Here is a 25,917-nt window from a genome sequence, read left to right as displayed (position 1 = left end):
TTGTTTTGATCTAATCTGTCTTGTGGTTCTTTTCAAGCTCGGCTACGTTAAATGCTTTAAAGACTTTTTTTTCGCTGCTGTTGCTTCTCCGATGCTTCTTTACCTTGACAGCATCCGTGATGGTGCACACCTTGTAGCCAACATCCTGTTGGTGATTTAACGTTACCCACGTGCACCTGCTGGCGTTTACTTCAAATGTGGGACGGACATGATGGACATTTGAAGCATGAGAATCTCCTTTGGACACCTTTTGCTGACATCTGAGTGTTCGTCCAACAACAACTGTTAACAACGACTCGCTGGGACTTGGACTAACCTTCTCTTGTTGTGTGCTTGTGAGATACTACAAAAGGCTCTCAGGTTGCGGACAAACACGCAGCGGTGGTTGTGGGAGCGCATCCAAAGACGATGGTCCACTGTGCGGGCTGCGAGAGGCCTATACTGGACAGGTTCCTGCTCAATGTGCTGGACAGAGCGTGGCACATCAAGTGTGTGCAGTGCTGCGAGTGCAAATGCAATCTGACTGAGAAATGCTTCTCAAGAGAAGGGAAACTCTACTGCAAAAATGACTTCTTCAGGTGAGTGACAAGAAGACTACATGTTTTACCATGTTCACTATTGATTACTGTGTTGGGATAAACTGGACCGTCATTGGACCCCCTGTTAAGCGCCGGATAAAGGGTTCCACTAAATTTTCATGAATAAAATAAATATAATTAACACAGTTTGTGACAAAAGTAATGGAGCTGGGGAAAATATATATTACTCATGAAATAATATCTAGCTGTATTTCGTAAATCTATATATAAGAATAGGCTACAGCGAAATTTTCTTGCTATATATGTGTATAAATACTGCACATTATGTGCTTATTGTTTTTTCGTAATTGTTTTATTTATAAAATACATTTTCTCAACATTTTAATAGAATACATGCATACGTTGTATGTGAGCTGCATGTTTTACATTTTATTACACATTTTTTAACAAATGTCTATGGCTATATTTGTATTTTTTTCGTTCACTTAAAGTGTTAACTTAAAAGGTAACATATAACCTTATTATAACCTTAATATAAACTTTAGTAAAGTATTTTATCACAATATTTCTTCTAAGTTAAAAAGAAGCGTTTTGCAAACAAGATCAAATATGTATTCTTTATTTTAAAACTCGGCTGACAGAAGATAATTGGTAATGCCTCGCTTTTGATTTACAACCAACTAAAATTCCCACATCGGAGTGTGAAAGTAAGACTTGTCAACTAGGTTAGCATGCAGGATTCCTTGATTAGCACACCCGATAATTAAAGGCTTGTTAATTTGAATTGTCATGTAAAACGAAGAGCAGCTCCACTAATGCTCTGTATACTCTTGCACATTGTGAGGTGTGTAAGGAAATCACACTTCGTGCTGGCCGAGGAGCAGCAGGGATCAGTGCTAGGCCCGAATGTGCTGTGTGTTTGCCCCAGGTCGAATGTACATGTGATAAGTGGATTTGAATAAAAAACACTCTAAGATGGAAATCCGCAGACAACACAATAGAATTTGAATCAACAATCATTGAACACCATCTCAATACACAACATTAATTACATCCCTTGTCAGTGTGGGTACTGGTCAGGACTACTTGAATAGACATTTTTCTTTTGTTTATTTTTATGTATTGTAATAAAATTAAAACTAAAATTAAAATCATTTTGTAACTGCAATTATACTTAAAAAAACAGGAAATAATAAAAAATATATATTTTAACAGGATTTAATGAGGCTGAATGTTAAATAAAATATTTTGTATAATTAATTCGAGTTGATCTCCGGTTAATAAAATGTCTTTATATATATATATATATATATATATATATATATATATATATATATATATATATATATATATATATATTACGTTTTTATTTTTTTTATTTTTATTTTCGTACTTTCTCTCTTTCTTATTTTCATATAAAATGCATTAAACCTTTTGGGTTTTTTGTTTATTTGTTTGTTTTTCAGGCGGTTTGGCACTAAGTGCGCAGGTTGTGCACAGGGCATCTCGCCCAATGACCTGGTCCGCAGAGCGCGCAACAAAGTGTTCCACCTGAACTGCTTTACCTGCATGATGTGCAACAAACAGCTGTCTACGGGAGAGGAACTCTACATCATAGATGAAAACAAATTCGTCTGCAAAGACGACTATTTAAATAACGCATCTGTAAAAGACGCCAACCTTCTCTCTGGTAAGATACTAAGTTGAAAATCAATGACATTTATTACAGTTAATATTCAGAGTTTAGATTGCATGGCGTCCTCTCTTCCACTCTGCTTTATCAAGCTTGTTGTTTTGCAAGTTTGAGTCTAGACTAGTAACTAAATTCCTCTAAAACATAAAATTCCTCCATTAATTAAATATGTTTTTGGTTAAATTAATAAAAGGGAGCAGATCATAAAGGAATGTGTTAGTATGTTAGCCTGTAAATATCTATATCTTAGTTAGAGTTGGATTTTATCCCAGCCTGTTTTGTTAAAGTCCCTTATATGTCAAAAAACATCAATGACTATTAAAAATAACTGTAATATTATTTTCTACACTGTGATTGTTTTTTTTTATAAACAAAAAAGAATTCTGTGATTGCACTGAAAAAATATTCCTGATATCTTTATTTTAATAGTATACTATAATGTATGTGTTTTCTTTTTTCCCCCAAGATTTTAAAATTGGACATGGAAGGGTTGGGCAGTAAAGAAATGTTAAGAGACATTTTAATTAAGGTTGTGTTGTTAGTTTTAAGTACACATCTTTTTTCTCGCACGAAGTTGCCAGGTGCACTGATTTGCCTCCTTTTTCCTCCATAAATGGACCATTTCTGAAATGTTTCTATAATTTCTGGTCTGTGTGTGGGATGTCGAATTGTTTGGATGCATTAGATCGTTTTACCAGTCAGTAAAAATGGATTTAGAGACAAAATATTTTATTATTTGAAACACTGGACCCCTACAATCACCCGAATATGACACTGAAAAAGAACGTAAGCCCAAGTATGTGGTATTCAGTAATGAACGCATTTTAAAGCATTGTGTCAAACCGGTCACTTTCTGCTGTAGATTATGACCTGCCGGTGCCCTCTAATGTTTGTACTGTATTGGTGTTAAAACCAGGCTTAGGTTTATTTACAATCTAGCATTTTGTTTTGCTTTCTGTCTGCAGTAACAGCCTGCAGTGATCCAAGTTTGTCGCCCGACTCGCAAGACCCGCTTCAGGACGACGTGAAGGATTCGGAAATCGCTAACTCATCTGACAAAGAGACAGTGAACAACGAGAACGATGATCAGAACCTGGGTGGGAAGCGCCGCGGTCCCCGCACCACCATCAAAGCCAAACAGCTGGAGACGCTGAAAGCGGCGTTCGCAGCCACGCCCAAACCCACGCGCCACATCCGGGAGCAGCTCGCTCAGGAGACCGGCCTCAACATGCGCGTCATCCAGGTACAAATTCCTTCTGATTTCTGACTGTAAAACGCAATTTTTGTGGCTGCAGTAAAATAATAATATTTATTATTGTATTTATTATTTATATATAAATAATTTATATATTAATATTAAATATAATTATGACGCCATATAACTGATGTTATGATTTATAAAAGCATTCATCTTCTTGGTGTGTGACGGTGCGCAACTGCTGATATTCCAACGTGTATAAATGCATATGCATATACAGAAAGCAAATATATAGAGAGAAATGTTCTTTAGGAATTAAAATAGGCGTCATTAATTTATTTTCATTTAAATCCCTTTGACTAAATGGAAATCTTAAAAGATATCTATATGGGTCATAAACCATGAACATTGTTGGCTTGATTTGGCTTGTGCGTGCGTCATTTCCAGTGCACCGACCTTTCAAAGTCAAAACATTCGAACGGAAATCTTTTTTGCTGGCATTGCAGAATTTTCCGAGGTAGTATTTATACATTTTGCCTATTTTTCCCCTTGGCGCAAGTGATGGAGAAATGTGCCAACTGGCGTTAGGCTGGCAGGATCGACGGGAAGCCTGGCAGCTCGGCATCATCACGCTCAGCGCCCACATTTAGCCATGCTGGGACGCTTCTCACTCAAGTGGAAAGTCTGAAAAAAAGAATTGCCGATCCTGTTCGATTTTTTTGCACAATCTCACCAATCAGTTATTGTCAATTTGGCCGTTTTGAAACAAAGACTGTTTTGCTTGTATGTGCTTCATGGCTGTAACGCCTTCAATAACATGTACTGAATTTCTGGTAGAACAGATTTACAGATGAAATATTGTATTACGGATGGAGTCTTGTCAGTAAAATCAGTTTCAATAAATGCTCTTGGGATCATTTATTAACAGGGCTGAATATCAGATCAGGGAGGTTTAGCGGCTGTTTAGGTCCACCAGAGTAAATATTAATTAGCACAAACGAATTCAAGGGTCGTCTTATAGATTACTATAAATAATAACCCCACAGAGACGGCTAATATTGGTAATATCATTGCTTATTAATTCGAGGTTTCAGGTCCCTACTGCTGCCCCCTCAGTCGAGTTAAATGGAGGGTTAAAAGATCATTAAACTGAGGTTAGATACGAGTCACCAAGTGGCGATAATTGAAGCAATGTTCCTCTGCATTAGAAATTCACTGAAAATATCAACACTGTACATCACCTCTGCCCGACCTGTACTTCAGTATGTTACATAACATAGTAACAAAGAGAAGAAATGAAATAATATTTAAACGTTCTGGCAGGAGAACATTGAGTGATACCCATCTATTAACATTAATCCTGAAATACAGCAGGGATGATCAATTTACTTTGTAAAAGCGAAACTGTCCTGAGAAAAAATACATTATTATGTTTCAAAAAATAATAAAAAATTAAATAGATTATAAAGCAATATAATAATAAAAAAAAAACTTTTCCTAAACACACCTTAGATTTTTTTTGTCATTTTGCTGCATTTTACTAAAATTCACTGAATAATTTATGTAAATGTTTACATTGCGTGAAATGTTTATTGTAGTACTGCATATAGTTATATAAGTTTATTCTAGCACCAAAAAATAAAAAATGCAGAATTGTATCTAAATAATCAGTTGTGCTATTTTTTAAATTAAAATAAAAACTGCCATTATATTAGGTTTTCTAGTACCTTTAATTGTGTATAAAAATATAATATCTGTTTTATTAGTTTTAATGTTTTTAAGTTTTAATTTATGTATTATGTTATTATGCCATTCTAAGGCAGTTTCAGATATATACAGTCCCAGACAATTACTGTGTTCTTTACACTTGCAAGCAGTCTATAATAAGTGTGTACTTGGTTTGGTTGTAAAAGGTGTGTGTTATACAGTTACACAGGGAGAAGAGGGCATATATTTAGGGTATCATTTATGGTTTTGTTTTTTTTATGTCTCCAGAGCATTATTCACTTCTTATGTATTCACATATTATTTTTTCACTTAGTATTTATAAATATGAACAGATTAATATATTTAAAATCTTAATAAAACTTTACTTATTTAAAATTGTCCAGGGTTATTTGGATCTCTCTGATAGACTCACAGTTTTAAAATACTCAAACATGTACATTTTCAGTAAGATGTATGTCAGAAGATTAGGATTGGCCTTGCAAAAACCTTCATCGATATTTAGGCTTAGAAACCAGTCTTGGCATGTTTTGACGGTTGTCCTGTCCTTTGGTCCTGTGGTATTTTTTTATTTCTATTTTCTTTGACTGCAGTTCCATATCATGATGTTTTCTACCTCCATACTTCATTGTGGCATGACCAAGCTATATTATTTCCCTGGAGTTCTACATTTATTTTATCTGATCGTTGTTTAGATATATTTAAATACTTGTATTTATGTTTAAATACGCAAATGTAAAATCTGCACCCATGTGCTGTATTTATGAGCAGATGAGTTGTGTACGAGGTATAAGAACTGATATCGTTGCGGCGCAGTTCATTGGTTATTGTTTAGTGTGTAACTGTTGTTCTTGATTCCTTCAGTTCCTCTTATAAAATTTTTTTACGTTTCTTATCATTAGTCTCAGAGCACGCTGTAAAATCTTGTGTGGCTCACCTGTCTGGGTACAATTTGTACTTCCATATTTTCGATTTTCGATTTTCACTAAAATGACAGTGATGTTTATGGTGCTGGTTATGGGTTTGCAGCTCGTCCACGCACGTTTTGTGTAATAATTTTGCCCTAGAGCAATGATTACCACTCGTGTAAAATCTTTTCAACCAAACACAATGCTGTTTAATAAGTAAACCAGTTTACTTTTTTATATTGTAGTTTGCAGCATGTGTTTTATGTGGCTTTAAATAAATATTTTATTATAGGCCTAATGACTGAATAACCGCGTTCATTTTGATATTAACATTTGTATGTATGTTTTTTTTTTACTTAAAAATACGGTTATAATTATTAATTACCTATTACCTTATAAATAAAAGGTTTGTAAAAAAAAAAAGCATTATATGTGTGCATTTGATGTAGACATATTTGCTCTGAAAGTACATTAAATAACAAAAACAAAGTGGTTCAGTGGTTAAAGGTTTTGCCCCACTGTGTGTATTTGTTCTATTGTTTTTTTTATTTTTATAAAGTATGTGTTGGGAGTGTGCAGTAAAAGTGTGTATTTATTTGTTTGTGTACATTAGGTATGGTTCCAGAACCGGCGCTCTAAGGAACGGCGCATGAAGCAGTTGAGCGCATTGGGCGCACGGAGACACGCGTTTTTCCGGAGTCCAAGGCGGATGCGCACATTGGTGGACCGGCTCGAACCCGGAGAGCTCATTCCTAACGGCCCATTTTCCTACTATGGAGGTACGAAACGGTTTTATCTTCCTCGCACTTTTGTCCTATAAGGCCGGACACTTTTGCGCGTATGTGTGTTTGTATGGCGCTGCTGGATGCCTTTGAAGAGTCGCACTGATTATCAACTGGAAACACTGAGAATCGTTTCTGATCGTAATCTGATTCTGTAATCTTAGCTATTTGTGGCGAAAACGGCTTCTTATGTATTTAATGCCATATTATTTTTGGCTGTTTAAAATATTAAAACCGTGCATCCTGAATCAACATCCAGTGCCTTGCATTGGTCCGCATGCTAAAAACATAGAAAGAAGATGCAGATTTGAATTCAGTAGTGCATGCTGGTGAACTCTTGGCTTTCAGTCAACCAAAACAGTGTTTAGTGTTACTGCTGGTTTAATCTTTGCCGTTATCACCAACACATTTCCGCTAGCTGTGTTCAGCCTCCCCCGCTTCCATTCATGCGTGAGTCTTTAGCATAATTGAGGTCAGCTGGTTAGTCATTTCCATCAACACATTTTATTCAGCTGGTATTTCTCTTTCTCTCATCTACAACACACAAGACTTTTTTTATTTTCATCTGATTTTTACTTGCTGACGTGTTTTGATGTTTCCTACATTTTTGATGCTACTTTTAATTTTACACTAAACAGGTAAACGGTAGATAATTTCATCAACATTTTTTATTTATTTACAAAAATAATTCGACTTTTCTTTATTTGTTCCTTTATTTTACTTTCGTGCTCATGTCCCCTTTCATTTGTTATTAAAGTTTGCCTTGCTTTTCTTTTTCTTTTAATGATTTTTTTAAATCTTGAATTTTTTTTCTCTCCAAGGCTTAGATAGATAGATAGATAGATAGATAGATAGATAGATAGATAGATAGATAGATAGATAGATAGATAGATAGATAGATAGATAGATAGATAGATAGATAGATAGATAGATAGATAGATACTTTATTTATCCCAAGGGAAATTATTGGCCTCCAGTAGTTTAACAAGCAAAAGAAGAGAAACTAATACAAATACAAATAAAGTAAGTAAGGTGTAGTGATGTACAACGTGCATATGTACATTGTATATGCAACAATAGGAGCAGTAGTGTATCTATTTATATATACATATATATAAGTATAAATATATAGAAATAAAGATATGGTTACAGTTATGAATATATACAATAGATCAGTTATGGGTTATATATTTGTATAGGCACAATTTTTTAATAAATCGTAAGATAGATAGGATGTATTCCCCAATATTTTTTCTTTTCTTTTTTTTTCAGTTTTCTTTGCTGTACTTTAGTACTAAGTACTGAAGTGCTGTACTGTAGTTAAAAAAGCTAGTAAGTTATGTTGTATGTCTAGATTTGATTGTGTACATGCCTACACATTTGATGATATTATATATACACATATTTACACACACATATATCATATTTAATTTTTTTGCTATTATCTTGCTGTTACACATTAAGAAGAACCGTATAAATTCAAAGACCAACCGTTTCTCCTCATAATAAATTTCACACACTGTGATTTTACTTGAACATGTTCTGTGACTAATGTGGCACAGTCAGAACTTGTTCCACACAACCACATGCTGCACATTCAATAACTTTTTTAAGCAATTTTGAGCATTAAATGTTGAAACTGAATCTGATTTTGCTTTTTGTTTCGCAGATTATCAGAGCGATTACTATGGACCTGGAGGGAATTATGACTTCTTTCCACAAGGGCCGCCATCCTCACAGGCACAGACCCCAGTAGACCTTCCTTTTGTCCCATCATCTGGACCCACTGGCACCCCTCTAGGGGGCATGGACCATCCCATTCCTGGACACCATCCATCCAGTGAAGTACAGCGCTTTTCAGACATAATGTCTCATCATCCTGGAGAGTCACCCAGCCCGGAGCCGGGCATCCCCGGACCTCTACACAGTATGTCTTCTGACGTGTTTGGTCCCAGTCCCTCATTTACCTCACTGTCTCTGAACGGAAGCGGATACAACAACCACCTCTCCCACCCCCCATCAGAAATGAATGAGGGTACAGTCTGGTAGCTTTTAAAGGTGTTTCTCTGAAGAGAAATTAGGGACAATATGAAGGAATATTGTGGCGACAGGGACACTGCACATTCTTGCTATTTGTATTTATTATTTGACATTTTATTTTCTTGTGATAAGAGAGTATAAAGAAGGCATCAGACTGAGGCCAAGAACACGCTTTACTTTCATATTTTGTTGCAGTTCACTTACATTTGTTTCCCCTCATCAAAATCAGAACTTGAGCACAGAAATGACTGATGGCTACTGTTGACCTAATCGCTATGGACGGCGCTGTGAGGTTTAGAACAGCAACTTCCCCCCAAAGCCCATCATGCACCACTGGTAAAACCTTCACTCTCAAAACAATGACCATAACATATTAACAGCATCAGCTACTGTCAAAGACTTAGCTTTACAGAGAAACACCCACAGCGGCGTACCTAACGCTTACCTGCGATGTTGACTCCGGGAAAGATCTGAGCCGCCAGACTAATTTATTTATTTGAAAACTCCTCAGACCTCTTTGCCTTTCAAGGCTCTGCCATATTGACACTTAAACAACCTTTTTGACACTAAATATGTTTCTGGATTCAAGGGAGGAAAAAAAGCTTTTCTTCATCTGGACATATCCTTTTTTTAAGAATTCCACCAAATTTCGGAGTTGGCCTTCAAAAGGCAAACAGTAAATGTGTGGATTGTGAACCCTTTATTTAATGGACAAGAACTTGAAATGTTGATAAATGAAGTCTACCTTCTAAAATTATTTTAAAAAGGGTCTGAAAGGGACATTAGAACAGTCAACTGTTTACGTAATATATTTAATTCAGGAGTTAAAAAGTATAAACCATGTTTTAGAACCTCTTGATCCAGATAAAAAGTTCCAAGCAACCAACCAAACTTTTGTATTGACTTTATTTATACTGTATGAAGAACAAACGAGTTTGCTGGGGTTGTGGTTCACTGTGCTAGTTTGTACAAGATGTTATTTACAAAAAATGTAAAAAGGAAAAAAAACACAAGTAAGTAGACAGTTGCCAAATAAAACCATAGCACAAATACTGTAAAAGTGCTTTGCACCATTATCTGCAGAACGTGTTGAAACAAAGTGTAAGTGTTAAAAAACAAGAAGTATTTACTTCTTATTTTTTTTAGTCTGCTGAAAAATATTCATAAATTGTTAATATAACATACTTAGACCTACAAGTTTTATTTTTGTGTCTCTAAATGAAAGAAAATCCAAACTATTAATTAAAATCAATGGTCAAATGTGCAGTGAGCAGCTGCTAATTTCTTTAAATATCAAATTCTCATGGTATGTCTTTTATTGTTCGAATAAACCTAAGCTTATGTGACCTCCAGTGCTTATTAGACCATTCACTGTATAAATACAACATGTTGAACAAATTTGTGAGTTTTTAATAAAAGTACAAATATAATATTGGGATGCTAGAAAGATTCATTATAAATTATTATTATTATTTTATTAGTTTTTTTTTTGTTTTTTTTTTTGGGGGGGGGGGGGACGGGACCAGATTTGTTTTAGGATGACATAAATATAATGCCTTTATATCACTCGACATCAAACAGTCTGATAGTATTTCTGGCAGTAGCTCAACCACATTCTGCAACCACATTCTGCAGGTTTGTTAAAACATCTAACTTCTAGTTTTTGTGGCTTTTTTGTCAATGCAATGATGGGAAAAAGGTATTTAAATGAATAATAATTATATAAATTATTCCTTATTTGAACACTTCTACTTTAGAGACAGGATTTGCCTGTGATGAAAATGTATAACAGCTGGGCACATTGTACGTATATAACTTTAGCGACATGCAACCTTAAAATTAAAAAAAAAAATCTATCTATCTATAAAACCAGCAGAAGTGCTACTGGGGTTCAGATTGCATTTTATTTTATTACTGGTGATAAGGTAATCACCAGTTAAAGTGCCCATGCTAACTCCTGTCCAGCAGCAAAAAGATCTACTATGGACATGCAGGCACTGGAACTGGACAGATCCACTGTGCAACATGCAGAAGCTAAAGAACCTGCTGGTATTTTTCTGCTACCAGGTACCACAGACTTAGTTCAGATGATTTGGGAAGTCCATGTCCTGGTGGGTCAGAGCTGTTTTGACAGCATATTAAAAAAGTAGTCCTAATGTTTAGTCTCATCAGCAAATATTTGTAGCTAGTACTAAAGGTCAGAAATGGAAAGACATAAAAGTGCAGAGAATAAGCCAAGATGTCACAGTTCTTCTCACCCTCTTTCTAGCACTATGTAATATGTTAGCAAGCGCCGTCTATTCAAGAACTTGCTGACACATTTTAAAGCCTGGATGAGGAATATTATTGAATATATTTTAATGCAGTCTTTGAGCATAAACATTACACACCAGAAATGTACAATTTTCCTGCTGACATTATTAGTGGGCGACCATATTTATTTTATGATGTATTCGTTTTAAGCAAGCACGGTCTACCATATTTCAGACTAAGTGCTGAAATTTAGGAACAGAAATTGCTGAGGGTGAACAGAATATTATGCAGCGTGCTCAACCACCTCTTCTCTACATCAAGATTTGATGAAGTCTCATCCATGTTTACTGTGCAGCCTGATTTTTTTCCACATTCTTGCAAAATAATATCCCTGAGGTGCTGAAAGTAAAATGTAGACAGACGAAGCATATTTTAGTTATTTCAATTCATTTTCATGTTGTTACCACTACTTTATCCTGGTCAGGGTCACTGGGTCTGGCTTCCCGGAATCACTGGGCACAATAAATTAGATCCATTGGTGATCAGAACTTCTAAGATGGAACATAATTATAATTTGGCCTTAACATTACCTGCTGTAATAAAGCTTGCTCTATTAGGACAATTTTTAAAATGTTATCATTTGTAATGTAATACAGAACTAGGTGCAGTGTAGTGCTGTTGTATCACAGCGAAAAGGGCCTGGGTTTGATTTCTTTCAGTGTGAAGTTTGCATGTTCTCCCTGTGTCCACTTGGGTTTCATCTGGGTGCTCCAGTTACTTCCCACAAGTCCAAAGACATGCAGTCAGGAAAACTGGAGCTACTAAAATTGCCCTAATTGTAAGTGTGTGTCTATAAATGTGTTTGTGTGTCTGACCTGTAATGGACTGCCGATCTGTCCCGGGTGTTTTGTTTTTCGTCCACTGAATTAGATCCACTGCAACCCTGACCAGGTTAAAGTTGTGGTAAAACATCATCCTTTTTTTGGCTACAGCCAAGTTTACATTTACTTTTTACATTTGACACCAATTTTCTATCAAAAGGTTCCGGATTATTATGCTACTACCATACTGTGCTATTGTTCCTAAATTACCATTATTCGTTCTGTTTTACCTTTATGATCAAACAACTCTAACTCAAACATCTAACATTCAGAATAGCTGATTTCCTTCATGGCTACAGTTTTAGTAATGAATACATTTTACTAACAGTTATCGTTGCAGCAGATGAAGGATCATGTACATGGTTTGGTTGCCAACACGTACACTGGTTCATATTTATTTTAGCATCTATTTAACATCACCTTGTACAGTTTTAATGCATCAGCCTAAGTATTTAATTTCATGGGATGAATTGAATATTATGATTTGACCTGAAGCACATTTACTGAATTGGCCGATGTGTTAGGACATCTTAAAGGTTTATGGTTATTTGAATAATATATGAGGTGATGAAGGGCTGCATTACAGTTTCTGATATTAAAGGGATACTTCAACGATTTTCATCATCTAAATCTATGTCCTCATTAGCAGGAAAAATATTTTAAACAGTTTTTAATTTGAAAATGAAAAATAGTTTTGCTTTGGCAGCATGTTTAAGTTTCTGTGTTTTACCTAGCGTTCATTTTTTCGCAGTATTTTCTAATGTTAATATTGGTGTTCTCAGTAACTGGGTTTGTAGTAAAGTTTTAAGCAAGGAAACCTCTCCATCAATAAATATCTTGCTTTTTAGACTTTGGGGGACACTTTAATCTCTCTGAATAATAATGATGAATTATTTAAACAACCACATCCTGGTTTATGCGTAACATTTATAGAATGCAACATTTACACTTTCATTTAGCAAATACAACCATAAACTGTCAGCAAACTCATAATAACAATGCCACGATGGGTTCAGACATAGCACTAAGCATATTTACATGTGTTAAGCTTTTTCTTTATTTGGAACACATGTCTTGAATGTATATTTACTGGTCCTTTTATGAGCTATACCTCCCATATACACCCCTGAACTCTTTGTAGGATATTCAGTGATGATGAATTCTGGGATTAAGCTGGGCCGCTAAGTGTGATTGTCACGTATAAAGGTGTATGCATTCTGGAGGAGGTTTTCTTCAAGGGTGTTTCTGTATTTGGCTGTTTTCATTCATCTCTCAGTTTTTACCAGTCTCTTTGACACTGTCAGTCAGAAGCAACATCACACCACAGCTACCACCTTCTTCTCCCCAAAGTCCTTTACATGCTGTTTACTAAACTTACAGCAGACTGTCATATGCCTTTTAGTCAACAGTGTCTTCCATCACCCACTCTTCCATAAAGGCCTGATAAATAAAGTGCTGTATAAATGGTTCTCCATCCAACAGGCTTTCCTTTTTGGATCTCATGTACAGTGACAAATGGGTTCTTATTTACATCTCTTACCAAGACCCTTCAGGCCCTGATGTCCGAAATACTGACCGTCAACTCCAGAAAGGTTCAAGGTTCTACCAAGCTTCCTTTTTTTCAATATTATTATGGCGACTGTGACCTTGGAAAAAGTCTTAGATATTGTTTTGTATCCTTGCCCTGGTCTCTATACTTTGCCGCAATTTGATAACAGAGATCCACAGACAATTCCTTGAACTTCATGGCTTGGTGTTGTGGACCCAGAAATTGTGGATTGTGTGTGCATTTCCAAACTATATCCAATCTATTCAGCATATCTTTACCCCATTGGTGTCATTGCAGTGCTGAGAATGGTACACAATCCAAATAACCTCTGGTCAGTGGGTGACCTATGGGACTTCTGACTAATTAACGGGGTAGAGGGGGTTTATAAGGTATACAGAGCAACAGATGAAGTACAGTCAGTAATTGTATACCGACAAAGTTAATCAATATAGAAGTTATAGCTTAACAAATAGCACATTACAAACAAGCTCTATTTGCTTTATTGACTATTTTTTTACTTACTATATATTTATTTATCCAAAAATATGAAAAACATTGATTAGTAAAACATTTCATATCTTGTCTTTATATTGTTTAAATTTAGTGTGGATCTATAAACCACTCCTTTCTGTTTTATTGCATTTACTGAGATCAGAAGTCACACCACTATCAATATGTACTACATGTATTAGTGATGACCTGTCCATGGTGCTTCCTGCCCTTCACCCAATGAATCGGACCCAGCGCAACACCAAACAGGATAAAGTGGTAGTAAAATAAACAGTGAATAAATGAATACATGAATTGGTGACATCTGTTATAGCAAATAAAACAAAAAAAGTCTAATACAAAAAAGTAGATTTGTTTTCCATTTAATAAGAGATCTAAAAATAAAGTGCTGACTTATTATTATAAAAAATACAGCACCAGATATTGTTGATAACACATCCCAGATTCTGGATGAGGAATATTAAACAGCCTCATCAGACATGCAGAGCAGCTCCTTCGCATCTGAACAAACAGAAACAAAGATATTTAAATTCACCGAGTGACAATCCTACTTCAATTCACATCTCAATTCATAGACTGGGAAAAACAAAACAGTAAAATCAGATACATTAGATTCAATCCCCTCAGGATGTGCGGGGGAAAAGATTTTCCACATAGGTGCAGAGGCAAGGAGAGTCGGGCATCAAATTGAGCCTGGTGTCTCAGGAGGCGGCGATGCGTTATCAGTGTGGTTTTAGTTTGAAGGAGCCCAGCAATGCCCCCACTGCACCCAGCCATAATCCACTATGAATTAATCATGGTCCTGGGAGTTAAACAGGCCTGCCGGGGTCCTCCTGAGCCAGAGGCTTAGCCACGTCGCTGACTCTGCTCTCCGCCACCCAGGAGGCAGCAGCTCTTTAAATTCAAATCTCAGATTGATTGGACATTGGCTATTGGTCCTGCCTGACCTTGTATACACGTTAAATATAAATGCACCTTAACCGTATTGAATGTTTTTAAATGGTGCTTTAAAGTCGATGCTGGGATCTGACCACAATACCCAGCCTTTCAGTCTTAGCTTTTTATACAGGGGGACTATGTACATGAATTAAATTATCTTTAATGTATTTTTTTTATAGAAGAGCCATTATACATGGAGCTGATTTGTGTATGAGCATAGTCATTATTTCAGCTTAACTTGATGAATATCCTTAAAAGATGTTATAAGTTCTTATTTGTTCTTAATTTTTGTTCTTGATTTTAACAAGCTTTACTGTGTAGTATTACGACCATTAAGAAAGCTTTTAATCTGTAAATACTTAAACAAAAAGATGCATTTTATATATATATAAATAAGACCACTTGTGAAAATGCTTCTTTTTTGCATTAGGGATACAAATACAAATGTGCTTACTCACTTTTGAGTAGTGCCAAATATTACGAAATTCAGAAATGTGTACACATTTATCAAAAAAATTCTACTTTTCACTTAAATTGTTATGCTGATTGTATGATTTGTAATTATAAAAAAATTAATACAAATGGAAGTATTTTCACTAGTGGTCATTTCATACATTCATTACCTCAGGTGACCAATATTAAGAAGATATATATACAATGCATGTAAATGTCAGTCAAAAAATTATGACCACACCCAACTACCCCAATAATACGATATAAAATGTGCAATGTTACACTAGACTACAGCAGCATAAAACTGTAGAAGCAAACTGTAGTTAATTTCCAAAAAAAACAACATGTTTATGTTAATAAGGCAGCACTTGGAGTGAAGAACAGATTTGTTGTTCTGGTGACATTGCTGATAATTTTAAAGTGGTACACAGTTATTTGTAAATTATTACTAATATATTTACAATGTTATTTAAAAATAATTTTTTTTTACTGTTACTGAAATGCAATTTGTTACTGATAGATGGCAGAATAGCACTTGACTGGTATGATAGTGTTTAGTGATAATGTACATTGTTTCACCAAAAATATGTATACTTGTGTGTGTGTGTGTGTGTGTGAGAGTGTACAGTGTATCACAAAAGTGAGTACACCCCTCACATTTCTGCAGATATTTAAGTATATCTTTTCATGGGACAACACTGACAAAATGACACTTTGACACAATGAAAAGTAGTCTGTGTGCAGCTTATATAACAGTGTAAATTTATTCTTCCCTCAAAATAACTCAATATACAGCCATTAATGTCTAAACCACCGGCAACAAAAGTGAGTACACCCCTAAGAGACTACACCCCTAAATGTCCAAATTGAGCACTGCTTGTCATTTTCCCTCCAAAAAGTCATGTGACTCGTTAGTGTTACTAGGTCTCAGGTGTGCATAGGGAGCAGGTGTGTTCAATTTAGTAGTACAGCTCTCACACTCTCTCATACTGGTCACTGAAAGTTCCAACATGGCACCTCATGGCAAAGAACTCTCTGAGGATCTTAAAAGACGAATTGTTGCACTACATGAAGATGGCCAAGGCTACAAGAAGATTGCCAACACCCTGAAACTGAGCTGCAGCACAGTGGCCAAGATCATCCAGCGTTTTAAAAGAGCAGGGTCCACTCAGAACACACCTCGCGTTGGTCGTCCAAAGAAGCTGAGTGCACGTGCTCAGCGTCACATCCAACTGCTGTCTTTGAAAGATAGGCGCAGGAGTGCTGTCAGCATTGCTGCAGTGATTGAAAAGGTGGGGGGTCAGCCTGTCAGTGCTCAGACCATACGCCGCACACTACATCAAATTGGTCTGCATGGCTGTCACCCCAGAAGGAAGCCTCTTCTGAAGTCTCTACACAAGAAAGCCCGCAAACAGTTTGCTGAAGACATGTCAACTAAGGACATGGATTACTGGAACCATGTCCTATGGTCTGATGAGACCAAGATTAATTTGTTTGGTTCAGATGGTCTCAAGCATGTGTGGCGGCAATCAGGTGAGGAGTACAAAGATAAGTGTGTCATGCCTACAATCAAGCATGGTGGTGGGAATGCCATGGTCTGGGGCTGCATGAGTGCAGCAGGTGTTGGGGAGTTACATTTCATTGAGGGACACATGAACTCCAATATGTACTGTGAAATACTGAAGCAGAGCATGATCCCCTCCCTCCGGAAACTGGGTCGCAGGGCAGTGTTCCAGCATGATAATGACCCCAAACACACCTCTTAGACGACCACTGCTTTATTGAAGAGGCTGAGGGTAAAGGTGATGGACTGGCCAAGCATGTCTCCAGACCTAAACCCAATAGAACATCTTTGGTGCATCCTCAAGCGGAAGGTGGAGGAGCGCAAAGTCTCGAATATCCGCCAGCTCCGTGATGTCGTCATGGAGGAGTGGAAAAGCATTCCAGTGGCAACCAGTGAAGCTCTGGTAAACTCCATGCCCAGGAGAGTTAAGGCAGTTCTGGGAAATAATGGTGGCCACACAAAATATTGACACTTCAGGAACTTTCACTAAGGGGTGTACTCACTTTTGTTGCCGGTGGTTTAGACATTAATGGCTGTATATTGAGTTATTTTGAGGGAAGAATAAATTTACACTGTTATATAAGCTGCACACAGACTACCTTTCATTGTGTCAAAGTGTCATTTTGTCAGTGTTGTCCCATGAAAAGATATACTTAAATATCTGCAGAAATGTGAGGGGTGTACTCACTTCTGTGATACACTGTATGTGTGTATGATGATCTCTGATCTAAACTTGCAGACATCAGTGTTTTATAGTGTTAAGTCTCATATTGAAAAGTCTCATAACTTTTTATGCATTTGTGTTGGACAAAAGTTGCCCAAGACAAATGCAGTTTTTTTCTGCTAAAACCTCCTCAGTGAATATTTTTCACTTTTTTTAAGCATTCATTCCAATTAAAGCAGCCTTGTGTGCGTGCAGCCAAGCGGCGCTGTTATTCAATTCCATTAAAATGAATGAAGCACTGGTATGCAACCATGCAGTTAACAGGAATTAAAAGTAGCGGCGAGATGACAGATTACAGACAAAATTGAGTGGTGCGTGTGGGTGGGTGGCTGCTTGCCTTTGTCTTTGTGTTATTACCTGTATGTAGTGTAAAGTTATTTAAGTGTTCTGCACAGATTTACAAAATGTTCTCATACGAGGAGGCTTTCTGGCCCACCAAACAGAGCAGAATAAAGCCAAATTGAGGGATTGTGTATGTGCTGGAATTGTTTATTTCTGGTATTGTTATTTCTATGTTGATAAAAGGCAGTGTATGTCTGTGCACATCACTAAAAAAAACTATAGCTAAAAACAACATTTAAAAACACTTAACGTAGAAGATTTTTTTTGCAATACAAAAAGATTACTTTTGGTGGGTCTGGTGGGAAAAAAACTGTTGGATAAAAAGAAGCTAAAGCACTTTTACAATACTACCTATTAATACAGTATTTATTTATTTATTTATTTATTTTCATTAATTCATTCAGTTATTCTTTTTGTTGAATTACTTGATGTGGACACAAGTGTCTTACATACCTGGCTACCTAACTTATATAAACCTGTATAAAAACAAGAGAATTAAAATAAAACTGTAGAAAAATGACAGTGGAAATATTTCCTTACAGTAGATAAATAAAACGATGCTAAAAACGAGATAAAAAGAAATGATGATTTTCTTAATTAGACTTGCTTAATAAAACATTGAAGATAATGAAGCTAGTTAAATGTGTTAACAATGTGCTAACATTTATTTCTTACTTCTGTTCTGTAGCAGCCAAGTGGTTCTTTTTTTCAATTAGTCTTTGTGTCACAAAAGTAATAAAATAACCCTGATTATTTTGCATAAATTAGGCTTTGTTTTGTAATGGTAATATTTTTAGTATAGGAGAAATGTAACATTTTCAAGAGAAATTTAGAAGTAATGTAACTTGTAATGGTAACTAACTAAACATTTCAAATTAGTCTTTCTTTTGTAATAATAACTTTCCTGAGTTGTCATTTTTCCTTAATTAGACTTAATTTTCAGTGATAACCTGACTGTTCTTTCTCTGAATTAGCCTTTGTCTTGTAAAGTTAATACAGCAAAATTTTTAATAATTTCTCTAAAGGAGTATTTTTTTCATATTTATACATACAATATTTTTAATTAGTCTTAATTTAATGTGTAATTCACTTAATATTTTAAGTTTATCTTAATGTTTATTTAAAAAGCTCAGTAAAAGATCTTGATCTTAACCTGTTGCTGCTGTTTTTTTTTTATTAGGTTTTTTTCTCAACATGGCAACTTACCTAAGTAAACATTTTAGAATGTAAAGTTATAGTTGTTTATTCAAATTAGAATTTGTTTCTTAAAAGTAGTTTAGCTGAGTGTTAATTATCAAAATTAAATGTAGTTTTACACCGGTGACAGCTGTCTTTTTTTTTTTTCTTTTTTTTTTTCTTAAATAAGTCTTTGTTTTGTTGTTGTTGTTTTTAATTATTTGTTTTCCTTAAATAAGTCTTTGTTTTGTTGTGGCAACTTACCCTGGTTTGTTGTTTTTCTTAATTACAATTAGTATTTTTTATTACTACATAAAGGCATGATTTGCTATATCTGAGTGGGTGCCCAAGGCATTGCACCTAGAGCCACAAGCCTGACCAGGACAAAAAGTAGTGGTAAAACTTAAAAATGAAATTTAAAAAAGTATTTATTGTAAAGGTAATTTAATAATGTTTTTGTGTGTGTAATGATAATCTATTATGTTCTTTTTTATAATTTTGTTGTTTTTTTTAGATTTAGTTTCTAAGTTGTTGGAATTGGTTATGAAATATTTTGTGTTTTGTGGATTTTTTCACACAGCTTACAAGAAAAAATTACAAATTTTTGGTTATTCGTTGTGTAAAGTTTATAAAATGCTATATGTTATATGTTATATATAAATGTTATATCTGCTAAACTGATATGCAGTAATAATTTAGTACAATAATTATCATTTCAGTTGTCAGATCTGTAGGATGTTTGTTACCTATGTTTAAGTAAACTTCATCTGGACCAAAAAAAAACCCAAAAAGGTTCCCACTATAAGGGGCTTCACACCTCCCACACACAGCCACCCAAACATGAAGTAACCATGCAGTTAATTAAAAACAAAAGCTGGAATAATGAATTAGGTCGGAATCCCCTATTACAAAAAGACTGGGTTGAGAAAATCTGTGCGACATAATTAATGAACTTGGGGATGGTAAAGGCCAGAAAGACGAATGGTTAAGTTCTGCTTGGATAGGTTTTGGCTTTATTGAATCTTTAAATAAGGTGCACTTATACAGTACTGAAAAAGTAAAATAAGTGAGGAACCCTCAGTCTGAAGTTTACCATTATTTTGGATGTGGTCTGCAAGGTCACCACACTGTGGCAGTGTTTACACCTGAGTCCAAATTCCAACACAACATAAACCCAGTCTTAAATTAAACCAGTCCACTGTTTATGAGGCTTAGATATTTATTGCATTATTCACATGTCATCTGATCATATAAGCCATAATAATAGACTAAGCCCATGTGTTTAACTCATAACACAAACATTTGTACAGAGACTGGAAAAACTGTGGACCTCTGTGGTGATAATTTGGTCATAAAAATGCCCTGCCATACTAAATGGCACAAAATACTGTATATTAATATATTAAATACTGTATATACTGCAATGCAACAAATATGTGAAAAATAAAAATTTCGATCAGGGTTTGAACCTTGTAAGAAGTTGCCAGTTTCCTACAGAAGCAGATGATGCAAATTGCTCTAAGCATGAGTGTGTTGTGGCTGAATGTGCGATGCAATGGATTGATGCACTGTTCAGGGTGTTTCCTCTACTTGACTTTAATCTAGATGAAGCAGTCACTAAAGAATAAATAATAAAAACATTTAAAAAAGGAGAACGATTTATGAGAATGTTGCTCTCTGGATTCTACGACGTGTTGTTTATTGCCATGTGTGATCATTTCAATTGCTTACTTCAGAAGAAATGGGGACCGGTCTCTTCAGGTGGGAAACATGAATGGATTCATATGGTCTCAGGACAGTGCTGATTAGTACACAGAAGAAGCAGAACACTATAAGCGGCATTGTCTTATTGTTCCAGTCTAAACAGGGAGCAACACACAGAGCCAATTTTGCTGCGGTTAAGTTAGAATAGCGCAAAAGAGGGAGCTCAGTGGAAACGGATAATTTAGGGAAAGCATTCAGCCTGGTCCTCATTTTATCCCTGCTCTACCACTGTACCGCAAAATGAATGAGTTTTCTTGTCACCCTGGTGTGCTCCCATTACCCAGTCATTTATTTCCCCCATAGAGAATAATGTTTAGATATTATGCATGAAGCCTTGCCCAAGAGTGATTGAGAGAAACGGAGGGACTGAGTTTTGATGTCATTTCTGCCTTCAGTCTTTTTTCGGTAATGTTTGTGTGACTGAATTGAATTCTCATGCCCAGCGGTAAACAGAGTATACAAGTAAAAATTAAATATGGTGAAATAAAGTGGAAACTACTTAAATAAAAACAAATCCAATCTCATTCATTCCAGTGGACATTTCTTGTTTCTGGTCCACTCTTTTGAAAAGGCAATATCGGTGATTATGGTCTGGGTCAAGTACAGTATGTTCACACTTAGGCCATTATTATTTTTATGCCATTAATAAGAGTCATTAAGCTTTTTGGGATGACCCATTCCACTTCCAGTGTGTGTCTCTGGAGACCGTTCGGCTGTATGCCTTGTTGTTTGCATACGTGAACACCTGTTGCTGAAATGTCTCAACCTTTATTTATATCACCACTAAACACAAAGCATCATTTATTGGGGATCAAGTCAGCATTTGTTTTGCTGCCTGACTGGCCTCACTTAACCTTGCAGCCATTAAGCCCACAAGAAGGTATCCCATCACAGAGTGGTGGTGGCTATAAAGCCAACCAGATTTTCTAGACTTGGGGTGTTGTAGGCGGTTTTATGTGCCAGACCAAAGTTCCACTGAAGAAATGGTTTTTCACAGCTGGCTTCAATATGACCTCAACATTCGAATTCAACATCAGGAGAAATCTCTGGCAAAAACTCCTGACTAATCTTCTCAGCCTGCTGCCACTGTAGCCCTCACCAGGAGAAGCGGATGGAAGATGCTCCAGTAATGCTTGTGCCAGCAGTCAAAATCATGAAGTTTTCTTCTTTACTCCTTAAGCATTCTTACATTTTCTCCACATCCATCAATTTCTCACTCTCTTTAATGGTAAAACAGTGCTCATGTTGCAGAATCACATGCTGTGTCCTAAACTGGCCAGTTCTGGTTGATGATTTACAACAAAATTGCTTATAAATTGAAGTAGAAAATGTTTTGCAGACCTGGCAGCTTTCAAGTCCTGGACCCATTTGTCACCCAGCATTTCCTTTTGTGTATAGCACTGGAATTAATTAGCTGGCACTGCCGGAAAAGTTTACAACCATTATTTATGGGAGATGAAATTTCTCGGACAGAAGCTTCACTTTTTTTTGTCCTGCTACTTTTTCTGTTATGGTTGTTTTTGTCTCTGGATGTCAATTTATATTCTATCAGTTGTATATTTCTCTTGACAGGTTTGTACTTGTATGTCCGTAATTGCAAATGCAGCATATTTTCCTTGCTAGCTGACATGAATGGACATGTACTGCTCCTCAGAATACAACATTTAATCTAAATACAATATGTACCACACTCGAGAAGATATCTACATAGTCTCACAGAGAATATTCCGTTTTAACGTTTAACTGTATTTCAAAGGATAATTAAGCTTTTATAAATGTATTTGTAAGTGCCTATAATAACACAGACTAGTCTAACCTACCTGCTATACATTCCATTCCATGCATTTTAGTAAATAATGACTTTTCTTGCATTTGAGTTTAAAGATAATTGTAATGTTCCCACTCTCTGACTTAACTTGCTTATTTCGCCAGCTCTCATGCTAGCATTGTTTAGATCTGTTTTTTGGAAAAGTCAGTCAGTAAACAATAGTAGCTTTCTGTTTTTGTAGCGGACACGGGCACCCTTCTTTATAGAGTTTTCTCATGGGTAATCTGGCAGCGTCTCGATATTTAAGCTGCTGCCAGTTTTTTGCCCTGAAGAATATAACCTGGTCTATGTATAGCAAAGCATGTTTTTCAGTGTACCTTCAAAAATAAGTTCTAGTACACCAACTTAAGGTATGTCTGACTTGAGCCTTACAGCTGGAACCTTTGGTACTGGATCACTGGCCACCAGACAAGCCAAAGGTGCCAGAACCTTTGGGTAGAAACAGACCCACAATCTCACATAATGGCAAACAATGATACAGCGGGTGACCTGTCTGCACAGTCATGCTAATGACCACAGCACACATGCACAGTTCCGTCCTCTATCAGTCATTTATTACTAAACTAATTTACAATTAAATCTCCCCTCCAACCCGACTTTCATCCCAGCCTTTCCTCCATGCTGAGGAGCATTAGGACTTTCTTTGTGGTGGTGATCGTGATAATCTGTCCATTTCCCCCCAAAATGCCCGCCCTTTAAATCCCTGGCCAGGCAGAGGGCCGTCGGCATCCATAATCACTGATGTTGCTTTGTAATCAATGCCCACAGAAATAGGATTCCTTTGCCCGGTGGCAATTAATAAATTCATGTCCTTTTTTAACACTAGTGAGCTGAGCTTGAAATTACCAGTGACTGGCTTCACCTCATTTGCATATTTATTGCAGCAGGAAAAAAAAATCACGGCGGATGATTGATGTGGAGTCTGCCTCCTGAATTCCAAACAGCATATTATTATGGGCTGGATGGGGGAAATGCCATAGTACAGTTGATTAAAGTTGAAGACGGTGGGATCGGAGGCATCTTTTTTTTGTTTCCTCTGCCTTTTCTTCTCTGTGTTTTCTGAGATGTCTGCACAAGATTTAAACACATATTTTAATAGATGTTGACAAGAAGCTGACTAACAGAAGCCCAGGCAGAGGATTTGCTTGAAAAGATTCAATCAGATTTGTTTGCTGGGATTAATTGTGGGCGGGAAAGGGGAGGCGGTGGACGAGGGGGACGCTTGTTTCTGTGGTCACCTGCACTGATTGTCAGACTGGATAATAGTTTGGAAATGGCTTCTGAGTGGTGTGGGAGTTCAGTGTTAATGCAGGAGAGGAATGGAATTAGACAAAGACTCTAGTGGAGGATCTGGCTGTATATGACATTACAGTAGATGCAAATTTTGAGATACATATTTTTTTTAACCATTGACAGATTGTAATAGTCAAAGATTAATAAAAAGCTTATGGCGTCCCAAAAAAGAGATGAAGATTTTAAACAAATTTTGTGGCAAAAATTTTATTACAAAGACTAACTGACCATGCTTATCAAATAATACAGATGTGGTGTGTAACTTAAAGCTTTTATTAATAACATTAGTGAAGTCTATTGTAACGGGACGGGTTGTGCCTCGCCACCGAGGTGATGTAGGTGTCGCACCCTACCTACAAGATTTGCAAAAATCTGCAGCCTGTAGCAGAGACAGTCGACAGAATTAGAATAAAAGCTGATTTTCACAATAGGGCCAGCTGCTTGATCCACCAGTGTGAAACAACTAAGTTCTCAGAAAAAAACAAAAAAAGATGAAAGTTTAAACCAGGAGCAGCTATAAAAAAAAAAAAAGTGAAAAAGTAAAAAAGTGGTGAAGTTCACACCCAGCATGGATCCATACGTAGAGGCCCATCCACAAATGGGCAATCATGCCATCTCTAGAGGCAGCTTACTTGTTCAGGGCAGTTCTGTTCTGACTACCAAGAGTGCTGCAACTAAGATTGAGATGCCTGGAAAAAAGATAATGAGTGCCGACATTTGCTCAGACAGAAAACCGGGCCAGGTGAAGCAAGGCATTGCAGTTCCTCAAAAAAAAAAAAAAAAAAAACATTTTGCCACCCCTGAAAAGAACAAAAACCGATTACAGAGCAACAAGCACCCACACTCTCACTTACTCACTCGTAAATGTTGGCAATTAAGAGCAGCCAAGTCACTTCCTACATACAAAACTCTTTACATATGGTGACCTCAGGTAGGGATCAAACCCAGGTCTCGATGTCCTCTCTAAAAATGGCTAAATAATGTAGGCTCAAAGTGTAAATATTTAGTACTGTGTTGAGCATGATGATCACTATATGCAGTGAAGACAATGTTTCAGTGTCTCTGGTTCCTAAAGAAACAAACTAGCTTAAAAACCAGTTTAGAGAAACTAACAAAACCAACTTGCCACAAGATGAGTATGACAATAACACATTATCATTATTATTATTATTATTCATTCATCCATTCAATTATTGTTTTACCACCGCTTTATTCTGGTCAGGGTGGTGGTGGTGGGTGCATTTCACTAGGCAAAAGGTAGGAAACACCCTGGACAGGTCGCCAGGGCTATTATTATTATCGTTATTATTAGTAGTAGTAGTATTATTTTTAAAAAGTAGCAGAATTCTATTTATGTTATATTGCTACACAAATTAAAATATAGCAATATAGCAGACAGCAAAGTCCATCCTTCCGTTTTACTGGTTAAGCTCAATTTGTTAAGTGAAATTTGAAGACCTAGGGCTTTTAAAAATGTTGGTTAATTGCAGCAATAATTCTGAATATTGGGTTTTGCTTTTGCAGTCATGTAGGACAATAGCAGGACATACGTTTTATTTATTATACAACAATTAATTATTAATAAATTCTATCCTTTTTACACTAACTTATTTAGATATTTTGTTTTCCTCCTATTAGTCCAGTATATATATTTTATGTTTTCGTTTCTGCTGAAGACAGACTAAAAATTAGGAAACAACACTTGTACTAAATTAAGGTGGCTACACTGTTTATATTCAACTAAAACTATGAACAT

At 36.1% G+C, this 25,917-nt stretch overlaps 1 protein-coding gene across 1 annotated transcript; it reads left to right on the top strand.

Moving 5' to 3' along the window:
• Positions 1-313: 313 nt before the first annotated feature.
• lhx1a (LIM homeobox 1a) lies at positions 314-10,270 on the top strand. The gene is made up of 5 exons (XM_063016853.1): positions 314-578; positions 2,006-2,229; positions 3,198-3,475; positions 6,677-6,842; positions 8,515-10,270. Exons 1-5 carry the CDS (start codon positions 409-411, stop codon positions 8,892-8,894), a joined length of 1,218 nt encoding a protein of 405 aa, XP_062872923.1. The 5' UTR covers positions 314-408; the 3' UTR covers positions 8,895-10,270.
• The last annotated feature ends 15,647 nt before the right edge of the window (positions 10,271-25,917 follow it).

The sequence above is a fragment of the Trichomycterus rosablanca genome, chromosome 20, assembly GCF_030014385.1.
Source record: "Trichomycterus rosablanca isolate fTriRos1 chromosome 20, fTriRos1.hap1, whole genome shotgun sequence".
Lineage (NCBI taxonomy): Eukaryota > Metazoa > Chordata > Actinopteri > Siluriformes > Trichomycteridae > Trichomycterus > Trichomycterus rosablanca.
This window is presented reverse-complemented; position numbering and strand designations above follow the sequence as displayed.